At 58.4% G+C, this 21156-nt stretch overlaps 2 protein-coding genes across 2 annotated transcripts; both read left to right on the top strand.

Annotated features, from left to right (window-relative positions):
* The first annotated feature begins 5918 nt into the window (after nucleotides 1-5918).
* On the top strand, nucleotides 5919-6703 carry MYMX (myomixer, myoblast fusion factor). The gene has a single exon (XM_036317962.1). It carries the CDS (start codon nucleotides 6029-6031, stop codon nucleotides 6281-6283), a length of 255 nt encoding a protein of 84 aa, XP_036173855.1. The 5' UTR covers nucleotides 5919-6028; the 3' UTR covers nucleotides 6284-6703.
* Nucleotides 6704-10505: 3802 nt separating this feature from the next.
* Nucleotides 10506-20691, top strand: SLC29A1 (solute carrier family 29 member 1 (Augustine blood group)). Its single transcript, XM_036317828.1, has 14 exons — nucleotides 10506-10611; nucleotides 13012-13111; nucleotides 14134-14278; nucleotides 16178-16259; nucleotides 16375-16577; nucleotides 16668-16807; nucleotides 17126-17260; nucleotides 17349-17446; nucleotides 17590-17668; nucleotides 18096-18193; nucleotides 18665-18773; nucleotides 18984-19069; nucleotides 19439-19638; nucleotides 20005-20691. The coding sequence occupies exons 3-14, from the start codon at nucleotides 14250-14252 to the stop codon at nucleotides 20114-20116; spliced, it is 1371 nt and encodes a 456-aa protein (XP_036173721.1). The 5' UTR covers nucleotides 10506-10611; nucleotides 13012-13111; nucleotides 14134-14249; the 3' UTR covers nucleotides 20117-20691.
* Nucleotides 20692-21156: the final 465 nt, after the last annotated feature.

Genomic DNA, 21156 nt, shown 5'->3' with positions numbered 1-21156 from the left:
ATTCCCTTTTAGGGAAGAGGGCCTCGCACAGCACAGCCCCAGAGGGCCGTTCCCACATTGGGTTGTGCGGTGTACAGTCTGCTCAGGCAGCCAGAGCAGCCCTGAGACAGGGTCCCAAGCCAGCAGGTGAGTTCAGATCTGAGTGAAAGGCCCATAAGCGCCCTCAGCCTCCCAGTACAGGCGGTAGCAGAGGCAGTGGCCAGCTTGTAGAGTGGTTCGGACCCCTAGATGGGGACCAGCCGGAAGGGGCTAAGAGCGGGAGGCCCAGTACTCCCAGGTCTTGAAAGAACCCATTAGCTCTATCACAACTCTCACCACCCCATCCCGGATTTCCCCATCGCTGGTCTATCTCTCTGCTGACTCTTGGTGTGTCTGTGCTGGGCCCTTGGCACCTTGTGCAGGCCTGGCACACAGTAGGCACTCAGTGCTTACTGTTGACATGAATGGCCCAATTAACTGATGTCTATGTATGGGGGGGGGGGGGGGGGCGGGCAGGATGTTTCTAAATGACCCTGCGGATCTGGGGGAGAGGACAAGGGAGGAGGATCCCAGGGGCCAAATTCTGCCCAGCCCATGGGCCTCCACTTCACAAGTTGGCACCCAGATACATGTTTTATCCTCATCTGAGGGGATATGTTCATTGACTTGAGAGAGAGAGAGAGAGAGAAACATCAATCGGTTGCCTCCTGCAAGCTCCCTAATCAGGGATCAAACCCACAACCTTTGTATGTGCCCTGACTGAGAATCAAACCTGCAAACCTCTGGTGTATGGGAATGACCTACTTGTCACCTGGGGCCAGAGCCTTTTTAATTGACTTGTAAAAACAAGGGGGTTGGTCAATTTCCTCAAAGTTGCCTGGCAGCAGAAGATGAGGGGTAAAGGTCAGGGCAGTGGGGGCCAGACACATTGGACAAGGCAAAATCAGGAACTAGAAGGAGCCGCCTCTGGCCACTTGGTTGCCAGAGAGAACGGTTGTCTTTCCAGGAAAGCTGAGGGGCTCTTTAGCAGAGCCCTTGGTTTTCTGTTTTGGAGAAAATGGGGCAGGCTGGGGGGGGGGGGGCATGGGGGGGCGGCACGGGGGAAGGGTTATCTCAGCTGAGGGTGGAAAGGAGGTGAAAAGGGGAGTTCATCTCAGGAGGGGGTGGGGTGGAGAGTAAACTATGACTAGATCCCTGTCATGGGCCAGCCGCTGCCCCTCTGCACCTCCCTCCCCACCTCCTCCAGGGCTCCCCGTTGTTACCAGAGACAACATGCTGTCTCCTTCACTCGCCTCACCCTGCCAGGTCCCTGGGGCCCCTCATTCTGCTTACAGGGGGGCAGGGATGGTTCAGGCATCTGGCCCCAGGCCAGGTCCAAGGTTCTCACCACTGGAAGGCCTCACAGCTGTGGAGGTGAGGCTGGGAGGGATGGGGTGTGACTTACCCAGGATCATAGCAACTACAGGTGTGGGCCAGCGCTTGGTCAGGTTCCATGGTACCCTGGAAATTACACAATTTGGAGGTTCCCTGAGAGGCTCGAGGCCTGGCTTCCCTTTTTTTGGCTCAGTATGCTCAGTTCCTCCTCGCCAAGCGCTCTCTCCAGCTGTGTGTGGCCTGCAGGGTTCTCACACATATCCTAGAAGTATGTTCAGATCAATGTAGCTCTGGGGCTTAGAGGCACAGGCTCTGGGGCAAGCAGGCCTGGATTTGATCCTGTCACAGAACTTTCATTTATTTATCCTTTTTTAAAATCTTTTTTCCCCCAAATATATTTTTATTGACTTCAGAGAGGAAGGGAATGGGAGAGAGAGAAACATCAATGATGAGAGAGAATCATTGATTGGCTATCTCCTGCATGCCCCACCCTGAGGATCAAGCCTGCAACCTGGGCAAATGCCCTGACCAAGAATCGAACCACGATCTCCTGGTTCATAGGTTGATGCTCAACCACTGGGCCACATTAGCTGGGCTTATTTATTTATTTATTCTTACATCAAATATTTGCTACCAGGCACTGGGGACACAGCAGCTGACAAAACAGATGTAAGTCCCTACTCTCATGGAGTGTACATCCTAGTGGGGGAGGCAGAGGGTAATACGATAGGAAGTAAAAGAAAATATATAGCATGTCAGACAATGATTTGTTATGGAGACAGAGGGAGGGATGGAGAGAAGGCAACAGAAGATGGGGAGGAAGGAGTGCACTTTTAAATTGCATGGATAGCCCGACCAGCATGGTCCACTGGTTGACCTATGAACCAGGAGGTCATGGTTTGATTCCTCATCAGGGCACGTGCCATGGTTACGGGCTCCATCCCCAGTGTGGGGCGTGTAGGAGGAAGCCAACTGATGATTCTCTCTCATCATTGATGTTTCTATCTCTCTTTCCCACACCCTTCCTCTCTGAAATCAATAAAAATATCTTTAAAAAAAAACACACTAAACAAATGAACAAACAAAAACCTCATAAATACAGAGAACAAACTGATAGTTGCCAGGAGGTTGAGTAGTGGGCAGATGGGCAAAACGGTGAAGGGGATTAAGAGGTACAAACTTATAAATAAACTAGAGGCCCAGTGCACGAAATTCATGCACGGGGGGGGGGGGTCCCCTCAGCCTATCCTGCAATGACGCAAGCATTTTGCGCCCAGCCTGGCCAAAGGCATTCCGCGGCCGGGCACAGAACGCAAGTGTTCCCCCCTCCCCCCGGCCAGCTGCTCCGTGCCTGCTGCCCAGAGGCCCTCCGTGGTTGCAGCAACAAAGCAAGCATTCCGCCAGGCCACTCATGGTGCCTGCTCTCAGCAGCCGCCCCCCCCACCCCCGGGACTGGGGGACTTCGGCAGGGCCACCATCTTGTGGCTATGGGAGCTACCATTTTGTGACGGAATGATGGTTAATTTGCATATTACCCTTTTATTAGATAGGATAAGTCACAGAGATGTAAAATACAGCAGGGGAAATACATCAATATCTCAATACCTTTGTATGGTTACAGATGGTTACCAGACCATCTATCTGGTTAGGAATATAAATGTCAAATCACTACGTTTGCACTTGAAATTAATATAATATGGTATGTCAACTATCCTATATAATAAAAGCCCAGCAATCATACTGGCAGACCACTCACCCGTCACTATGAGGTGCACTGACCACCTCTCAGTCCCTTTTCCCCGGCTGACAGGCTCCCAACACCTGATGGCAAACAGGGACCTGGGGGATGGGTGGCAGGGGATGCAGGTGGTGCCAGGCCAAGGCCCCCTGTCCTATCGGTTGCCCCACACACAGAGAGTGACCCACGATGGGGGCAGGGCCACAAGCGGGCAGGACCAGCTTACCTCTCAGTCCTTCCACCCACCCCCTAGGCCGTCAGGCTCCGATCGCCCAATGGCAAACTAGGAACCCGGGTTGGGGGTGGTGGGGGGTGGGGCAGGCTGTCGGCATCTGGGGAAGAGGCTTTGATTGCAGGCTAGGCCTAGGGACCATACCCATGCATGAATTTTGTGTGCCGGGCCTCTAGTACTTTAATAAAAAGGCCTTTATATTCCAGAATAGAAGAAAGTAGAGCCACCTGGATTTACGAATGTGGATAGTGAACTGTGACAGGAAGAGAGAAGTTGAGGATTTTGGCCAGGGTAACTAGAAAGGTACAGCTGCCACTTACAGAGATGGAAAAGCCTTAGGGAGGGGCAGGTTTGGGAGGGAGAGCAGCCATCCATCTGCGGTGTGATTCTAGGTAAGTTGCTTAAGCACGCTGAACCTGTTTCCTCATCAATGGGTATAATAATCGCTCCCTTGCAGAGTGGTGGTGAGAATTGAGAGAGATCATGAACTCACAGCTTGGCCCACGTGTGTACCCAGTACCCATTCCACCCCTGGCCCAGGGCTGACACATGGCCATCACAAATCTTCAAGAAGACACTGGAAGGAGAGGAAAACAAGGCCTATAAAGCTCAACTCTGGCCGAAACTGGTTTGGCTCAGTGGATAGAGTGTCGGCTTGTGAACTGAAAGGTCCCAGGTTCGATTCCGGTCAAGGGCATGTACCTGGGTCGCGGGCACATCCCCAGTAGGAGATGTGCAGGAGGCAGCTGATCGATGTTTCTCTCTCATCGATGTTTCTAACTCTCTATCTCTCTCCCTTCCTCTCTGTAAAAAATCAATAAAATATATTTTAAAAAAAAGCTAAACTCTGGCTCCTGCTTCCTCCAGATAGAAATGGAACAGGCCCTTTAGATGTTTAAGTTTTCTTTCTTCAAGGTCTTTGAGGATTTTGGAACTGTGATGCTGCCAGTGGAGGCTGGTGGTGAAGCAATGATCAATGGTCATATTCCCAAGGCTAGGTTAAATTTTATGAAACACTTTCACAAACTATTATCTCACCTGAGTCCAAGAAGGCAGAAATTATGTCCATTTTATGCAGAGAATGAGGTACACATTTTAAAACAAAACTGTGGGGCGTGGCTACGGTGTTCTGGCCAGGTTCAAGCCTCGGACTAATGAAACGACAGGAACCTCTCATTGCCACGTGCAAGTCCCAGCTGGAGGGCAGGGCCCCCCCAGCACAATCATAGCCAACGGCTGTGGTTGTAAGCTTGAACCTATGGTCCAAACACGTAGCCCCACATGCCTTGTGCTAGAGTTCAGGTGCATGTAGTTGAGTGAGGTTGGAGCTCACGAGAATGCTGTAAACGACGTGATCACGCCCCTACTTTGCCTCATGGCATCTGCTATAAAATAAAGACACGGCTTGTGGGCGCTGTCGTTGCCTCCTCATCAGGGAAGCAGCGTCCCACCGAGACCCAGCTATTATTCTCTTGTCTGTCTTTTCCTTAATCCTTTCACCCCCCCACTCGGGATCGCCCTTGGTCATGCAGCCACACAAAACAAACCCAGGCTATCTCTAGATCTTGCTACCATGTGGAATTTAATTTAATCTTGGGGTTGGGGTTGTGGGGGAGTAGGTAGAGAAGAGGGTCCTGAAGTGGGTATTCCTCTTCCTGTTCCTCAGCTGGAGTGCCGCCCAGCTCTTTCCAACTGGGCCCAGCTGTGAGATGGACGGTGACCCCACTCCTCTGCCCCATGGGAGGGCCCACAAGTGCTTGCCGAAGTCCTGTTCTAGCCCGCTCTGAGCATGCCTGGTGTGTTTGGGCTGCTGCAGTATTACTGCTTCTAAGATTTGGGCAAGTGGGTCTCAGACACAGTCCCGCTCCAGTTACTCCTCCCAGGTCGTCCCTCACCTCCAACCCCCCGCCCAGGTACTAAGGTAACTGAGGAGGGGACCGGAGCCCGAAGAATCAGCATGCATACAGCCACATCATTACAAAGTGCAGGCTGGGTTCCGTCTCTGAGGTCTGAACCCAGCCAGGAGAATTCCTGCATCTGTTCCTTCCACTTCTTGCAGCCCAGCTGCCCCCTCCCCTCCAGATACCAGGTGCCAGCACACAGCTGTCTCTTCCTTGCTCCCCCCACCCTGGCAAGTTGTCCTGGGTTGGGCTGAGCTGGGTGGGGCAGCCCTGTGTACTGAGTGTCCTGGGAGGCTGTGTCCCCACAAGCTAATTCAGCCAGAGCACTGGTCCTGACTGGTAAGAGTTGTTGCCCCTGGGGTGGGGGTTTGGGAGGGTAAGGAGTGTCAGGTCAAGCTGGATCAAGGTCCCACAAAAGAAAAGTTAGAATTGCCTGGGGAGGAACTTCTGCTGGATTGAGGGAGAAGGAATGGAGAATGTCCAGAGAGTGTGTGCAAGAGGAGAGGGTGACCAGGGAAGGGAGGGGTGCAGGGAACTGTGGGAGCCCTGGAGGCTGGGAATGGCCGGCTGTCGGCCCTGGTCCCAGCTTTCCCCTACAGGGAGAACCTTCCTGCCCCAGCTACCTCGCCAACAGAAAGGGCTTCAGGAAAACAAAAGGGACCCATGAATTGAGGTCTGGGAGTGTGATGGTAGAAACCGGAGGGGGTGGGAATTCTGCCCAGCACCCCATGTCTTTGCAGGTGAGGAGGGAGCAGGAGAGGCAAGCCCAGATTCCGGATTGCCTTCGAAGTCACTGTCCCGGCCATGCCCGCCCCGCTGCTCCCGCTCCTGCTTCGAATGCTGCTGTCCCGCCTGCTGCTGCCCGCCGCCCGCCTGGCCCGCCAGCACCTCCTGCCCCTGCTGCGTCGATTGGCCCGCCGCCTGGGCTCCCAGGACTTGCGTGAGGCTTTGCTGAGCTGCCTGTTGTTCATCCTCAGCCAGAGACACCAGCCAGACACCGGAGAGGCCTCCAGAGTGGCCCGCCCTGAGAGGAGGGAGAGGTTAGCCCCCCAAAAATGAGGCCACGAGTCCTGCTAGCAGCAGGGACGAACTGCTTTCTTGTGGAGTACGACGGTCCTGGCACCATCACTGACCGAGGCCTGCCCAGTGGGCATTAGCCGGGGTTCGGGACTGAGCATGAGACGCCTCTGAACAAGCCTGCCTCCCGGCCCCAGCAGCAATGACTGGCACCAGGCCCCCCATCTAGCAGAAAACTGGTCTTCACCTCCTCCCTGCACCCCTCAGGGCCTCTCCTCATCACCGGGGGCCTCCGCAGGGCAAGGAGCAGCTCTCCCCACCTCCTTACCCCAGACAAGCGGGGGCATGTCCGGGGAGGGACACCGCTTAACCAGGGACAACTGACCATTTAGTGGAGAGGCAAGATTTTAACCCAGATTGTCTTCCCGGCTGAGGATTTACCTTAAGAGCATGAAACCTTGATTCCCCAGAGACTCAGCCCGCCCCCAAAGCCCAGCATGCAGCAGGTGCTCAGTAAATATTTTTGAATTCCTGGGGTGCCTTTGACATTCTTATCAGCCACACTCAGGAGGCCTGTGCCTGTGCTGCCTGACAGTCTCACCTGGCCCGGGGCTGAGGGTGAGGAACAGCTCCAGGCTTCCTCCCACCCGACTCCAAGGAGCCTGTGGGGCCTCGCCTCCCGGAAGCTGTTCCTCTTTTCTCACTGCAGTGGGCCCCACGCCCGCCGCAGTGCTGGCCTCTTGGCGACAGTGTGGTTGTGAGGAGGACAATGTCCTGACTGCGTTCGGAGCCGTTCTCAGCTCCTGGTGGCGGAAGAGGGAGGTTTGTTGGCTGAGGGCAGCAGTGCAGAATGCCTGCTCCTGAGGGGCACTCTGCCGGCAGAGGAGGTGCTGCTGGGGCGGCGGGAGGGGGGCGGGGGGGGGGGCCCCCCCGAGGAACTCACCGCTTCATTTCCTCCTCCCCAAGGGGACTTCCGTCAGAGGTCGAATGAGAGTTGTCAGATGTACTAGTATTTGCATCTCAGCCTCCGGATCATTTGTTTAGGGTCCTCCAGCGAGAGTCCTCCCTCCCTCCTCCTTCCACAAGCTCTGGGGCCAGAGGGGCACAGCAAGGAATAGGGGCGTCTTACAGGACCCCCTCGTGTCCCCACACCCGCCAGAAGCCAGGGCCAGGGGAAGGCCTGAGGCCAGAGCTGTGAGCCTCGTTCCTGCCCTGCGGGCTCCCCGCCGGGGCCCTGGGCTTCCTTCTGGGTCCTCCAAAGCCAGCGCTCGTGCGCGCCCCCCTCGGGCAGGCGGCCTGCGGGGAGGAGCGGGGTGCAGGGGGTGAGAGCCCCTTGTCCCCTAACCTGTTCCCCTCCGGGGCCACGGGAGCCTTCCCCCCCACCCCTATTTTCTGCGCCGGGCCTTGCTGCCGGCCTCCCCGGAGCGCTCCCGGCTACCGAGCTGCGCGGGCGGGGACAGAGCCGGGAGCTGGGGCGGGCTCGGATCGCGGGTCGCAGCCCTTCTCCCGCCCCGGCGGAGACCGGCCAGACCCGGCGCGGGCTGCGGTTTCCGGCTGCGGCCCCTCTCCCGAGATGAGGAGGCCGGGAGGGCGACCAGGGTCATGCGGGCCCAAGGATTTCCTGTCCATCCCCTCCGCAACTCCCGACGCCCCTCCCAGGCCCCCGCAGGTGTGCGGGGAGCAGAGGCGGGGCGGGCGGGGTCTGCGCGGGTCCCGGCCCCCCGGAGGCGGAGGGTGAGCTAGGTTCCTGCTGGAGGTGGGACAGCCACGGGTGGGAATCTGCGGTTTCCGGCGGAGGGCATACCTTTCTGGGACTTTGCCTCAAACACAGACTGACCACGCAAGGTCAGAAGCCCACCCAGGGCAGAGGAAGGGGCAAAGGTGTGAGAAATTAGGCCAGAAGGGCACGCCCAAGCCCCTGTCCACTCTCAAGGAAGGTGAGGCGAGTCTGACCCTGCGAGGGCCAGATCCCGTCTTTATTTTAAATGTTGATGTTTTGTTCATGGATGTTTTTCATTTACTAGGATTTTTAAAAAGTATTTCATGACAATATTATTCATCTTGATTCCTGACTTTTTTGGCAGCATCCCTTCCCCTCCCCACCCCCCCCACCCCCCCTTTAAATGTTGCATCTCAGGCAAGTACCTCCCGGGCCTTGCCCTAGTCCCAGCCCAGCCATGGAGGTGCAGTCACAAACACAACTAAGAACGCACACAGTCGTGAGGCATGTGCTGGGGACAGAACGCTGGGCTCAGCCAACATTTCCAGCAAACAAGGCTGGAGGGAGGCCGCCTGGGGTGAGGCGGGCTTGGATGGAGTCTGGGACAAGCCACAATTTCAAATAGGGTCCCAACCCACACCTGAGCCAGGGACCTGAAGGAGCCCAGAAAGGGGCTTGAAATACTCCAGGCACAGGCTGGGTGAGTTGGGCTCTGAGGCTGTCCAGCAGAGGGCCTTGGCATCCAGCAATCATCTCTGCCCAGAGAAGTGGCTCTGGAGGGCTACCGGTGCTGGCAGGGGGCCCAGGCAGGGCGAGTGCCAGATGGGCTTGTGTCCAGCCATAACAGCCCTGGCTGTTGCCATCTAAGGAACAGGCCAGGCTTGGAGGGGGCGGGGGGCGTGGGGGGATGGAGAGAGGAACCGGCCCTCCCCGGTCTGGCCTAGAACCCTCACCACTTCCCTCCAATTTCTTTCCAACTCCAGCCTCCTTTGCACACAACTGCAGCCATTGGCCACCAGCCTAGCCATGCCTGGCAGATCTGTCTGACCACTAAGGCCTGCCACCCCCATAGCTCCAAAGCTGGTCAACAGAGGTGGGGAAAGAGACAGGGGCCAAGAAAGAGGGGAGAGGCGGGCCTGGAGAGGAAGAGAGAGAGACTGGACAAACACAGGGTAGGAATGGAGATGCAGTGTCAATCCCCATTAAGCCAGGGTGCAGTGCCTAGAAAAATACCACCAATACCCCTCTTCCTGCCCTCTGTTTGGTTAAGACTGGGGGATGATGGTGTGTCATGTCTCTGGGACAAGCAGCTCGAAGGCTGGCAACACCCTTCTGGAGTAGCCTGGGAGTGTCCACTGATCCTTGAGTGGCAAAGCTACTCCTCCCCTGGGGCACAGTCTGATCTGGGGAGAGGGTGTGACTCTCCCATCCCTAAGATATTAGTACTCCTAATTGTTAATTAGTGTCTGTGGCTTCCCCAGCAGACAGGCCTCTTGGGCCGAGGGGGCGAGGTTGGGGACTGCATTGGATTTTCCGTCTTCGGCACCTCTCTGCCTTTGGATTGTCCTCCAGCACTGAGAGCTGCTGTAGGGGCAGCGATTCCCCTTCCCCCAGATTTACTAACCTGCAAAACTGCAGGGGACCCCCTCCCCCTCCCTTGTAGGTACTCAGACCGACCACTCCTCAGCACGCCCACCCCCTCTTCCTCCGGTGGTGGAGGATGTGGGTCTCAGCAAGCTTCCGCCCCTGCCTGTCAGGAAATAGGATTCCTCAGGATGTAAGGCTGTTCCCGGCTTTTTCTCTTCCCATACCCAACTGTGCCTCCGTCTTTCCAAAGATCTGAATTTAGAAAGGGTGAATCATGAGGGGGCCACAGGGCAGCCTCCACCCATCACCGCACACACAGAGCCACACATCCCTCTCCGAGTCAGAGCTGTGGGTGGCGTGTTTGTGTGGATGTGGGCTGTGTGTGTTAGAGGGGAAAACAGGTCCCTGATTATGCCCATGTTGTCGGAGGCATCCCAGGGCTGAGTGGGGTCGAGGGCGGAAGAGCAAAGACCAGGTCAGGTGTGAAAGGAAGAAAGTGGCGCTGAAAAGGAGGGGTCCTGGAAGGAAAAGGGTGCAGTGTGGATGCGAGTGGCTGGGAGGGGCTTGGGGAGCGATAAGGGCACCGCCAGGCGCACTCAGATAGTGTGGAGCTGGGGGCGCCCGGGCCTGTCTGGCAGGTTTGTCGGTGGGAGAGCCCTGAGGGCAGTTGTGTAGGATGCGTGTAGCCCCAGCACCGGGGAGGTAGGGGACCTCCTGTGGGGCTGCACCCTCCAACGCCGCGTGCCCCTGGCTGGGCAGGGTTTGGTGCAGCCGGGGCCAGAGAGGTCCTAGCCCCGGAATAAGGCGAGGTGTGGGTCAGCGGCCCTGGGGGCGAAGGTCTTGGGGCGGGAGCCTCTGCGGGTCTGGCCGGGGCGGTCCGGGGCGGGGCCGCGCGGAGACGCGAGGCGGGGAGAGCGGCGAGGGGGGCGGAGGGGGCGGGCGAGGCGGGGCGGGGCGTGCCCGGGGTGGGCCGGGGGAAGGCGGGTTTGAATGCGCAGCGGCGGGCGCGGGAAGCGGCGTTAGAGAGCGGGGATCTCTGCGCAGGAGGACCCCTTAACTGCAGGTGCTGCCAGGGGCCGGGGGCCGGGAACTGGGGGGCCGGGGACCGGCGGAGCGGAAGGCACCGCTGTCCGCCGGCCACGAGGGCAGGGAGGCGGGGGCTGGCAGCTCCGCGGCGAGCAGCGGGGATGTCCTGTGGGGCCCCAGGCGCACCGTGTGTCTAGCCGCGCAGCACGTGGCGAGCCAGAGGGGTGCCGGAGGGCAGGAAAGGGGTGCCGCGTGGCAGAGGGACCCGAGCCGGGCGGGGGGACATGGCTCCTGGGCCTGAAGCCAGCTGTCGCGGAGCTGACCTCCGCAAAGGGCGGGCGGGCCCCGGTCATCTCCATGAATCTGGTGGGTGGAGGGGGGCGCCGGGCCGCTGGCGACGCCGGATGCGGAGAGCGGGGCTGCGGGCGCGCGGGGCAGAGGTGCGCTCTTTAGCCACCGCCTGTCATTGACCGGCTCGCGTCCCTAGGGTCCCCTTGCCGGATGCGTCCTCATTTACTCCCAGAGAGAGGACCCTTCCTTCCTCGGGGAAAGACACGGACGCACACCTTCGGGCCTCCTTCCCAGTGGAGAGTTGGCGCCATCCTGCCCCTCGCCCCTCCTGGGCGGCCCCTCTGCCCATTTCCCTGGTAACCTTTAGAGTCTAGGATGTGAGCAGGGGAGGGGCTGCCCCTGGGGTTGAATTGTACTCAGGACTGGGGTGGGTTTACTGAGAACAGAAAGCAGGGGTGTAGCTGAGGGAGAAGGCAGCGGTTCTCAACCTTCCTCATGCCGCGGCCCTTTAATACAGTTCCTCATGCTGTGGTGACCCCCAACCATAAAATTATTTTCGTTGCTACTTCATAACTGTAATTTTGCTACTGCTATGAATCGTCATGTAAATATCTGATATGCAGGATATATTTTCATTGTTACAAATTGAACATAATTAAAGCATAGTGATTAATCACAAAAACGATATGTAATTATATATGTGTTTTCCGATGGTCTTAGGCGACCCCTGTGAAAGGGTCTTTCTACCGCCAAAGGGGTGGCGACCCACAGGTTGAGAACCACTGCTCTAGACCCCCCCCCCTCTACGCCTCTACGCCAGGATGTGTGTGTAATGGAAGAGGGGTGCCTTACACTTGACACTCATGTCAGCCTTGGCCGCCACTTTATGTCCCCCCTTATTTGGATGGAGCACCCCCACCTCCCCGTATACAGGGCCAGCTGGGAAGCAGGCTTTATACCTTGAGTTTGAATTCCAGCTCGCCCCTTCACTTGCTCTGTGACTGCAGGCAGGAGACTCAACCTCTCTGGACATTAGCTGCCCCGCTCTGTTCAGAGGAGACCATCTAGAACTAGCTGTGGTGGTTATAAGGGAAGGGGAGCTATCTGCAGGCTGGCCCATACAGGATCCTGGGGAGTGGAGAATTTGATACCACCACAGAGGTGTGTCTGGAAGCTGGGGTGCATGAGAGGTGCGGGGAACCCGAGTTTGGCGGCTGCTCTCAGGGCCCCATGTGGGCAGGCCATGGCACGGCCAGGGGTATACCAGATGCTCTGAGCTGGTATCAAATCCCTGTTTGCTGCTGGGCAAAGGCAGACAATAAAACACCTGGGCTGGCCTGCTGAGCGTCAGGATGTGGGCAGGGGGAGGGGCTGCCCCTGGAGTTGAATCGTACCCAGGACTGGGGTGGGTTTACTGAGAACAGAAAGCAGGAGTGAAGCTTCGGGAGAAGGCAGAAATGAACACTCCTCTGAGCCTAAGGCCCGTTCCACTAAGGAAACTGGGCTCTGGCCCGCTTTGAAACTGCACTGCCAGGAATCTTGCCTGAGGGGGTGGAGAGGGGCACCGGGCGTGCTGAGGTGAGAAGCTGGGGTTTCCCCTCCCTGGTCCCTATAGAAAACTTGAGTCCTGAGCCTTCTCTGTCCATTGCCTCCTCCCCCCTCTTGCCCTCATCCCTCTAGAAAATGTAAAAAGTTGTTCACCACTCTGCCCCAGGGCCTAGAACAGAGCCTGGCTAGCCTGCAAAGCCCTTGGTAAATATTTGTTGAAAGGGTGAACGAAAAAAGCCCTCGGCCTCCAGATGGAGATGTGCCGGTCTGCTCCTCCCCTGCCTGTCCTATGACCCAGGTGCGGGTGACGTACTGGGATGGGGAGGAAAGCCTGTGGAGAGGATGGGGTCCCTGAAGGTGTCTGTCTGGGGCTGGGACCTGGAGCACTGGCTGTACCTGTGCGTGGACCCATTCCCTCAGCTCCCCTGCTGAGACCGTTGGGTCGTTATCTCCCCAGCTGCAGGGTGGTTTTTTATCTCCCTGGTTGAGGAAGGGTGTGAGGCTTCTCAGAATGGGGCAGCTGCCTCTCACAGCCAGGCCAGGGAGGTTCTCTCCCCATATGCCCTGGGGCACTGTCTTCATTCTGGACCCTGACTAGGAACCCATGGACAAGGCCTGCCTGAGTGGAAGCTAGGACCACCTCCCAGGGACGGCCCAGCCTCCACAGCTCTGACCCTCCTGGCAAGCCTGGGCACCTGGTGAGTGCAGGCCCCCGGCGGGCGAGGGAAGCCAGTCCTCCTGGCTCTAAAGTGAGGCCTTCCCTTTTGGGGGGGGCGGGGGTGTGTGTGCACCAGCACATTTTATCTGCTGGTGCCAAAGAGGTCCTAGCTAAGGGAGTAACACCAGGGGGGAGCAGGAGAGGGACACGGAGGGGCGGGTAGGCGCTTTGGGACTAGCAGTTAGTCAGGCCTGTGCCCCCACCCCCCAGTCTTCCCTGCAAGTTTGCTCTGAGAAAGGGGAAGAGTGTAGGGGCCTGGGAGTGGGAGGAACCAGCGGGGGATGGGGTGACTCAGGCCAGGACTGGGGGGAGGGGCGGGGGAGTCAGGGGAGGGGTCAGGCTAGGTTGTGGAAACGGTTGTGTCCCACACCCATCGGAAAGGGTTTTCCTGGAAAACTAACCAGGAACTAGGAAGTCCCTGGGCAGTGGCTGGAAAGGAAGGTTCAGGTGCCACCAGCAGAGAGGCTGGAGTCTGGGGCGCCTCCAGGAGGGGACAGGTCCTCCAGAGCCTCCCTAGGCGGGAATCTAGGGGCTTCCCGGGAGGCTGGGAGGGCAGGCCTCTCTCCCGTTCATCCCGCCGGCTGCTGCTCTTGCAGATGGTAGTTTGGAGCCCCCCTCTCCACTCTATCTCCTTTCTGTTTCCCTCCTCCTGTTCCTCCTGTGCCTCCTTCCATTGTCGTCACTGTCCCTGACCCCTCTCATCCTCTTCCCTGCCTTTGCCTGTCTTTTCCCTCCCTCTCAATCAGACGTCCTCCTCCTTCCCTCCTGCTCTCCACCCTCCGGTTTGCCAGCTTACACACGGCTTTGCTGCTGGGTAAAAATAGCGGTGACAGCGGCCAGGCCAGGCCTGCTGCCAGGTGGAGCCTGAGCAGGCAGGGGGGCCCAGCGGGACTGGCCAGCGGGGTCAGACTGAGCAGTCCTGAGAGGCAGGGCCAGGAGGGGTTCCTGCTGGGATCTGGGTTTGCAAGCTCTGTCTGCCCTGCCCCCTCTTCTACCCCCAAGAGCTTGAAGAAGCCTGTGGGGAAACAGGAGGAGACAAGGCCTCACACTGCTTCTGCCCCAAGCGAGCCTCAGAGGGAGAGAGCAGTCAGCCAGGCAAAACCAGGACCGTCGTCACCATGACAACCAGTCACCAGCCTCAGGACAGGTACTGGGAGACCTGGGCTGGGGACCCAGAGATGTGGAAGTGGGCCTCTAGGGGGCCGGGTGACGTGACCTTTGGAATTTGGAGTTGTCACTGCTGGCTGGCCTTCCAGCCAGGCCACTGTGAGACAGGTCTGCATCAGGGGTGGGGGCCATGCCTGCCCTGGCTCGGTGCTGACAGGGGTGTCTGTGGGGAGAGTCACGGTGGGTGAGTGGCAGCTCTTCCCTGGCCTGTCAGTTTTTCCGCTGTTGCTCTCCAGCCAGCCAGCAGCTTCCGGCCCTCCTGCCACCATCCTGGGGAGACATTTGGCAGCACCCCTCATTCCAGACAGAGCACATCTGGCAGAACGGCCCCTTCCTCAGGGCTGCGTCTCTCTCACATGACCTTGATGCACTCGGTCCTTGCTCTGACCTTCCCCTCCCTTCTGCACCTCTGGAGCCTGTGACTCCCTCAAGTTAGACCCGCATACGTGTTTTGGGGGAAGAGGCTGTCGCTTGGCTCATCTTCTCCAAGGAGTCTGGGACCATAGAAAGTTGATGAAGTCATGCCTCAAGTCCAAAGCTCTTCACCCCTTCACCTCTCCCTCCCATTCTGTCTCCCTCCCTGTGCCAAAAGCCACAGAACTAGACTATTTCTGGCTGTGGGTCCTTGGGCACTTACCTCCCTGGGACCATTTCCCACCTGTGAAATAGAGGTGAGGTATATTTGGATGGGCGAGAATTTAAGGAGACAGTAAGTACAGGCCGTGCCTTCCCTCGTCCCTACTCCCAGGCTGCTTGCCTGCCCCTTCCCAGCCTCACCACTCCCATCTCCATCACCTGTTGCACTCATCCCACCCCCCCCCACCCTTTCCTGTGTGACCTTGACTGGCAGTTTCTCCCTTCATCCTGGGTCTCTGAACCAAGCCCTTAGCTCTCTATTTCAAGGGTATATGAGGGAGTTGGGGACTGTAGTTTCATGACTCAGACCTGCCCAGTTGGGGCGTTCACCCAGGCCCTCCCTGTGTGAGGCCAGGCACTGCGCTCTGGCCAGACCTGTCCTCGCTGCCTTGGGCTTTGTCCCTGCCATCTCTGTGAAGAAAGCAGCTGTTGGCTGTCGGGAGGGTAGGGCAGCCACATCTGGAGACCGTAGTGGGAGCACCCAGGGCTGCCTGGGGGAAGCTGGCCCATCCCAGACAGGCCCTGAGGTGTAGGACTTGGGGTTGGCCTGGCAAAACCAGGGGTGGCACTTATTTACACTCCGGGGACCAGGTGACGTTCAGTGGCCGGATACCTCCTGGCCTACCCTGGGTGGTGTGACCTACAAAGCCGGTTCTGTCTGGGCCTGGAAAGAACAGTTCCCTCATTTCCCGCTGCCCTCAGGCACCTTGCCTGCCCCACGAGGTCCAGAATGGTCTGGGAGTTTCGTGCCCTCAGAATTCTCTTTGGGTAGCCGCATGCTCCCTGGCCAGACTGCATCGGTCACTCCCAGCAGCTGCGGGCGGGTGGGCGGGCGGGGGAGGGAGACATTGCTGTTTGCTTCTCACTCACCCACCACCCCCAGCCTGTAGAGCAGGATTTCCAAAACCACCTCCAGATGTATGGGTCACACTGGTTCCCAAGCCTGCAGGGTCCCCTGAGTCTTCAGGGGCTGAGAACCACCGTCCTGTGGCCATGTCCTTCAGCCTTGTGTCCCCACCCTCCTCCTCTGGACACAGCTGGGCCCTGTCCCCTATCCCAGGACACCTCCCCCTCCACTTACGCTCGTAGGGGGACACATGTACTTGGACACAAACACAGATGCCCTGTGCCCTGGGATGGCTGGAGAGCCTGAAGGGCAGGAGGGACAGGCTTCCCTGAGTTTGATCAGGGAAGGGGTGGGGGATGGGGGGTCACTTGGCTCCTCTTTCCTCTCCATCCCCAGGTACAAAGCCGTCTGGCTTATCTTCTTCATGCTGGGTCTGGGGACCCTGCTCCCCTGGAATTTCTTCATGACAGCCACTCTGGTGAGACGGGGGGACGGGGCTCCAGGGGGCATGTCCACGGGGCAGGCAGGGCCTGGACCTGTACTCGTGGGCACAGGGAGAGAGGTGCTAACACTCCTCCCTGCATCCCCCACAGTATTTCAAAAACCGCCTGGGCCAGCCCCAGAACGTGTCCGTGGGCACTGCTAACCTGAGCAGGGACATCCAGGCCTCGGCCACCCCCACGGTACCCTCTCCGGATCAGAATTATCTGCGTGACATCTTCAACAATGTCATGACCTTGTGTGCCATGCTACCCATGCTGATCTTCGCCTGCCTCAACTCCTTCTTGCATCAGAGGTGAGCGCCCAGGCACAGCCTGACCCCTGGCTGCCTCCTGCGTACCCTGGGCTGAGCCACGCCTCTCCGCCACCTCGGCCTCCCCTGCAGGATCCCCCAGTCCGTTCGGATCCTGGGCAGCCTGGTGGCCATCCTGCTGGTGTTCCTGACCACTGCTATCCTGGTGAGGGTGCCCCTGGACGCCCTGCCCTTCTTCGTCATCACCATGATCAAGATCATGCTCATTAATTGTAAGCGGGGCTGGGAGGGGACCTGGGCAGAGATCTTCCCACGTCTCCCCACCCTTCCTTCAGACCCACAGCCAGCCAGAGAAGCTCATTCCTACCCCCAGAGGAAATGGACGCCGTGGGCCGTGAGGGCTCAGGCGCCTGAGCCGCAGGGACAGGGCTTCGAGTGAGGGGCGGAGAGAAGGGCCCCTGGGCAGCAAGACCCACGGGCAGTAAAGCAGGAGTTACAGGAATCTGTTTCCCCCATGAGCCCAACAGCCCCCAGCGGAAGTGAGCCTCACCCTGCCCGCACCCCTGCTGATGCCCATCCTGTTCCCCCAGCATTCGGTGCCATCCTGCAGGGCAGCCTGTTTGGTCTGGCTGGCCTCCTGCCTGCCCACTACACGGCCCCCATCATGAGTGGCCAGGGCCTGGCAGGCATCTTCGCCTCAGTGGCCATGATCTGCGCCATCGCCAGTAAGTCTTGCTGTCTATCTTATCTGCCCGTCTGTGTGCCATGAGAAGGCGGTGGGCCCTGTCTCACTGCTGACACCCTCCACCCCAGGTGGCTCAGAGCTGTCAGAAAGCGCCTTCGGCTATTTTATCACAGCCTGCGGGGTCATCATTTTGACCATCATTTGTTACCTGGGACTGCCCCGGCTGGTGAGCAAAAGGAGAAAGGGGGGGTTTGGGGTCTGGGGAGCCCAGGGCGCTGGACCACGGGTGTTCTGAGGCTGACACCTGGGGGAGGCGGAGATTCTGGAGATCCCATTTCTGAGTCCACCTTTGCCTTCCTCACTTGATAGGAATTCTACCGCTACTACCAGCAGCTCAAGCTCGAAGGGCCCGGAGAGCAGGAGACCAAGCTGGACCTCATTAGTAAAGGTCTGCAGAGCCTGAGGAAGCTGGGATGGAGGAGGGCCTCCTGGCAGGGGGCAGCTGAGCACAGAGGGCAGGAATGGGTGCCCTGTATTTACTGGCAGAGATGAGGCAGAGGGATCAGGGGTGGGGCGAGGGGACACTGGGAAATAAGAGCTGTGAGAACTATAATAGGGGGAGGTCCTGGGTGCTCGTGGGAAGCAATTTCGGATTTTGGGACAAGGTGTAGCCTGAGCTGAGGCTCCTGGGAGAGGTCGGGGCACAGGGACTGGCACTGTGAGGAGGTCTGCGCTAGAGGTGTTAGGGTGCCCTGTGCACTGTGAAAGGAGGTGCCACCCCCACCTAACCCCAGCCCTTTTGGGGAATGTTTACATCATTTCCTGTTGCTGTCTTTCCTACAATTTGGAAATCCTTCCACAACCTGTCACCCCAGGAGAGGCGTCAAGAGCAGGCAAAAAGGAGTTTGGAGTTTCAGCCCCCAATTCTCAGCCCACCAACAATAGCCCCTCAATCTGGGCCATCCTCAAAAATGTGAGTGCCCTCTACCCCTCACCCTTTCTCTGCTCACTCCTCACCCACCGACCCACCCACCCTCCCTGACACAGTCCATCCCTTCCCTTTCTGGCCACTCTCCTAAATTCGTGTGTGTGTGTGTGTGCGTGTGTATGTTTCTGTAATGCATGGCTGCCCTGAAGACTGGGCCTGGGTGTGTGTGTGTGTGTGCGTGCGTGCGTGTGTATGTTTCTGTAATGCATGGCTGCCCTGAAGACTGGGCCTGGGTGTGTGTGTGTGTGTGCGTGCGTGCGTGTGTATGTTTCTGTAATGTATGGCTGCCCTGAAGACTAGGCCTGGGTGTGTGTGCGTGCGTGCGTGTGGTTCTGTAATGCATGGCTGCCCTGAAGACTGGGCGCGTGCGTGTGTGTGTGTGTGTGTGTGTGTGTGTGTGTGTGGTTCTGTAATGCATGGCTGCCCTGAAGACTGGACCTGGGTCCTTTCCTCCAGATTTTAGTCCCAGCTCTCTCCGTCTGCTTCATCTTCACGGTCACCATTGGGGTGTTTCCTGCGGTTACCTCAGATGCCAAGTCCAGCATTGCAGGCAGTAGCGCCTGGGGTGAGGACACCAGGGGCTCCCAGGATGGGGATGGACGGGCTCTAGCAGGACTGGGAGTGGGGAAAAGAGACCTGGGCTGCCCTCTCCCCGGCTAGTCTCTCCTGGTCCTCTTGCCCTTCTCTGGGGACACTCAGGCCCAGGGAGGGTCAAGGTGGCTAAGTCTGCCTCCAGACCTAATCACCGTCCCCTAATGGATTCTTCCTTCCCCAGGACGCTACTTCATTCCTGTGTCCTGCTTCTTGACTTTCAATGTCTTCGACTGGCTGGGCCGGAGCCTCACCACCATAACCATGTGGGTAAGTGGAAGCAGAGGGCACCAAGCCCCGGCGAGAGGGAAGAGCCCACCCTGACACCATAAAGGGCACCAAGAAAGTATGGCGACAAGGGGACCAGGCTTTTTTAAAAACCAAGACATTATGTATAGTGAGGTGTACAAGCCTTCAGTGTATAGCTTAATGTCTATATGTACATCCCCTGTGTAATCACCACTCAGGTCAAGCTGGAGAACATTTCCAGCATTCCAGAAGGTTCCACTCTGCACCCTCCCCATCAGTACCCATAGGGGTAACCCGGCTTTGAGGTTTCAGTGCAGATCCTGAGGGGCCCCTGGGGGCCGGGGTGTGCCTGGGAGCCGGCCCGGCTGAGGCACTGCCTGGTCCCCACAGCCTGGGAAGGACAGCCGCTGGCTGCCAAGCCTGGTGGTGGCCCGGCTAGTGTTCGTGCCCCTGCTGCTGCTGTGCAACGTCCACCCCCGCAAATACCTGGCTGTGATCTTCAAGCACGACGCGTGGTACACCATCTTCATAGCTGCCTTCGCCTTCTCCAATGGCTACCTCGCCAGTCTCTGCATGTGCTTTGGGCCCAAGTGAGTGTCGGGCAGGGCCTAGCGCTCCAGTGGGGGGGAGGGCACTCCACAGAGGGGGAGAGGGCAAGGGAGACTCCCTGATCCTGGCGCTTAAGGTTTCCAGGCTGAGGGGCCAAGCAGGGAGGGGCACCTGGTCCTGGTCGGGAGTGCAGGGTGGGGGTGCCCAGGCTCACTTAGGTGGGGGTGGGGGTGGGGGTGGGGGAGGGGACTCTCAGGTAAGGAGGAAGACAGCCCCCAGATTGGGGTTGGGAGGGTAGGATGGGTTGGTCAGCAGAACTGGGTGCTCAGGCAAGTCTCCCCACTCTGATGCCCTGGGTGGGGCTGGAGTAGGGGCCATCCTAAGGTAGCCTTGCCTCCCTCCTTTAGGAAAGTGCAGCCGGCTGAGGCTGAGACAGCTGGATCCATCATGGCCTTCTTTCTGTCTCTGGGCCTGGCGCTAGGGGCTGTCTTCTCCTTCCTGTTCCGGGCAATTGTGTGACCCAGATGGACAGAGGACTGCGCTGGCCGCCAGCTCTTGCCCCTTCCTTGTCCCTCGGGGTGGGCAGGGGTGAGCCGGAGGTTTTCTCTTCTAGCTGAGTTCTGCTTTCTCATGGCCTGTGCTGGGCCCGGTGTCCAGGCCCCGAGGAGGGAGCCTCTCGGTGGACAGTGGGGACATTGTGGGCATGCAGGTCAGCGTCGAGGGAGGGGACACAGTCCCTGCGTATCCTCGAATCCCCCACATCTGGCTCTGCTTCCGACTTGAGCAGACAGAAGAGGCTCCTAGGCTCAGTGTGTGTGTGTCTGTGTCTGTATGTTTGTCTGTCTGTACCGGGGTGGCTAGGGGCCAGGACTGTCTGTTCTGAGGTCCAGTCTGATATTGCACCCCTCCCTTCTCCCTGCACCTCCTCCCCCAACCTCCCTGTCCCTCCCTGCTCCCCCTGCCTTGTGTCTATCATGTATCCTGTACAGTTGCTATTTTACTGCCTTTTTTTATACTCAACAGAAACCAGGTGCCTTCAGAGGCTCTCTGATTAAATAAATATTTTTTATCCCCCATGGCTCTGTGTCCTCCAGCCATGGCTTCATGCCCTGGAGAGGGGAGCGGGATGGCAGCCTGCGTCTGTGGGGAAGAGCATGAGCCAGCTGGGTCTTGGCCAACACCAGGCCTGGCCCAAGGTTGGGGGGTGGGGTAGGGTTAGTCCTCCTAACCTCAGAGGGGCGGCAGTGTCCCCTGCTGGGGCCACAGAGGAGGGACAAGCCTGGAGCCAGGACACCCACACTGTTGGCTGAGACCAAGAAAGGCCATTTTTCTTTGCTGCTTCATTCCTCCCTCCATAAGATGGTATGGAGACAGCACCTGCCTTTTCTGTTATCTTCACTATCACACCCTCCACTCTGACCTCACTGCTCAGTCCCAGGAATGAGTTCTGCAAAACTGGCCAGCTGGCCCCCCGCAGGCTCCCCCCACCCAGCTCCTGGCTGTGCTCCCACACCTCCCAGCAAGAACAGGCTGCGCCTGAGGGCTCTCCCCTGCCTGGC

The sequence above is a fragment of the Myotis myotis genome, unplaced genomic scaffold, assembly GCF_014108235.1.
Source record: "Myotis myotis isolate mMyoMyo1 unplaced genomic scaffold, mMyoMyo1.p scaffold_m19_p_7, whole genome shotgun sequence".
Classification (NCBI taxonomy): Eukaryota; Metazoa; Chordata; class Mammalia; order Chiroptera; family Vespertilionidae; genus Myotis; species Myotis myotis.
This window is presented reverse-complemented; position numbering and strand designations above follow the sequence as displayed.

Coding starts and splice junctions, on each gene's coding strand:
- MYMX (XM_036317962.1), top strand. CDS start 6,029: ATGCCCGCCCCGCTGCTCCCGCTCCTGCTTCGAATGCTGCTGTCCCGC.
- SLC29A1 (XM_036317828.1), top strand. CDS start 14,250: ATGACAACCAGTCACCAGCCTCAGGACAG. Junction 16,808..17,125: donor CAAGATCATGCTCATTAATT/GTAAGCGGGGCT, acceptor CTGTTCCCCCAG/CATTCGGTGCCATCCTGCAG. Junction 17,261..17,348: donor CATGATCTGCGCCATCGCCA/GTAAGTCTTGCT, acceptor CCTCCACCCCAG/GTGGCTCAGAGCTGTCAGAA.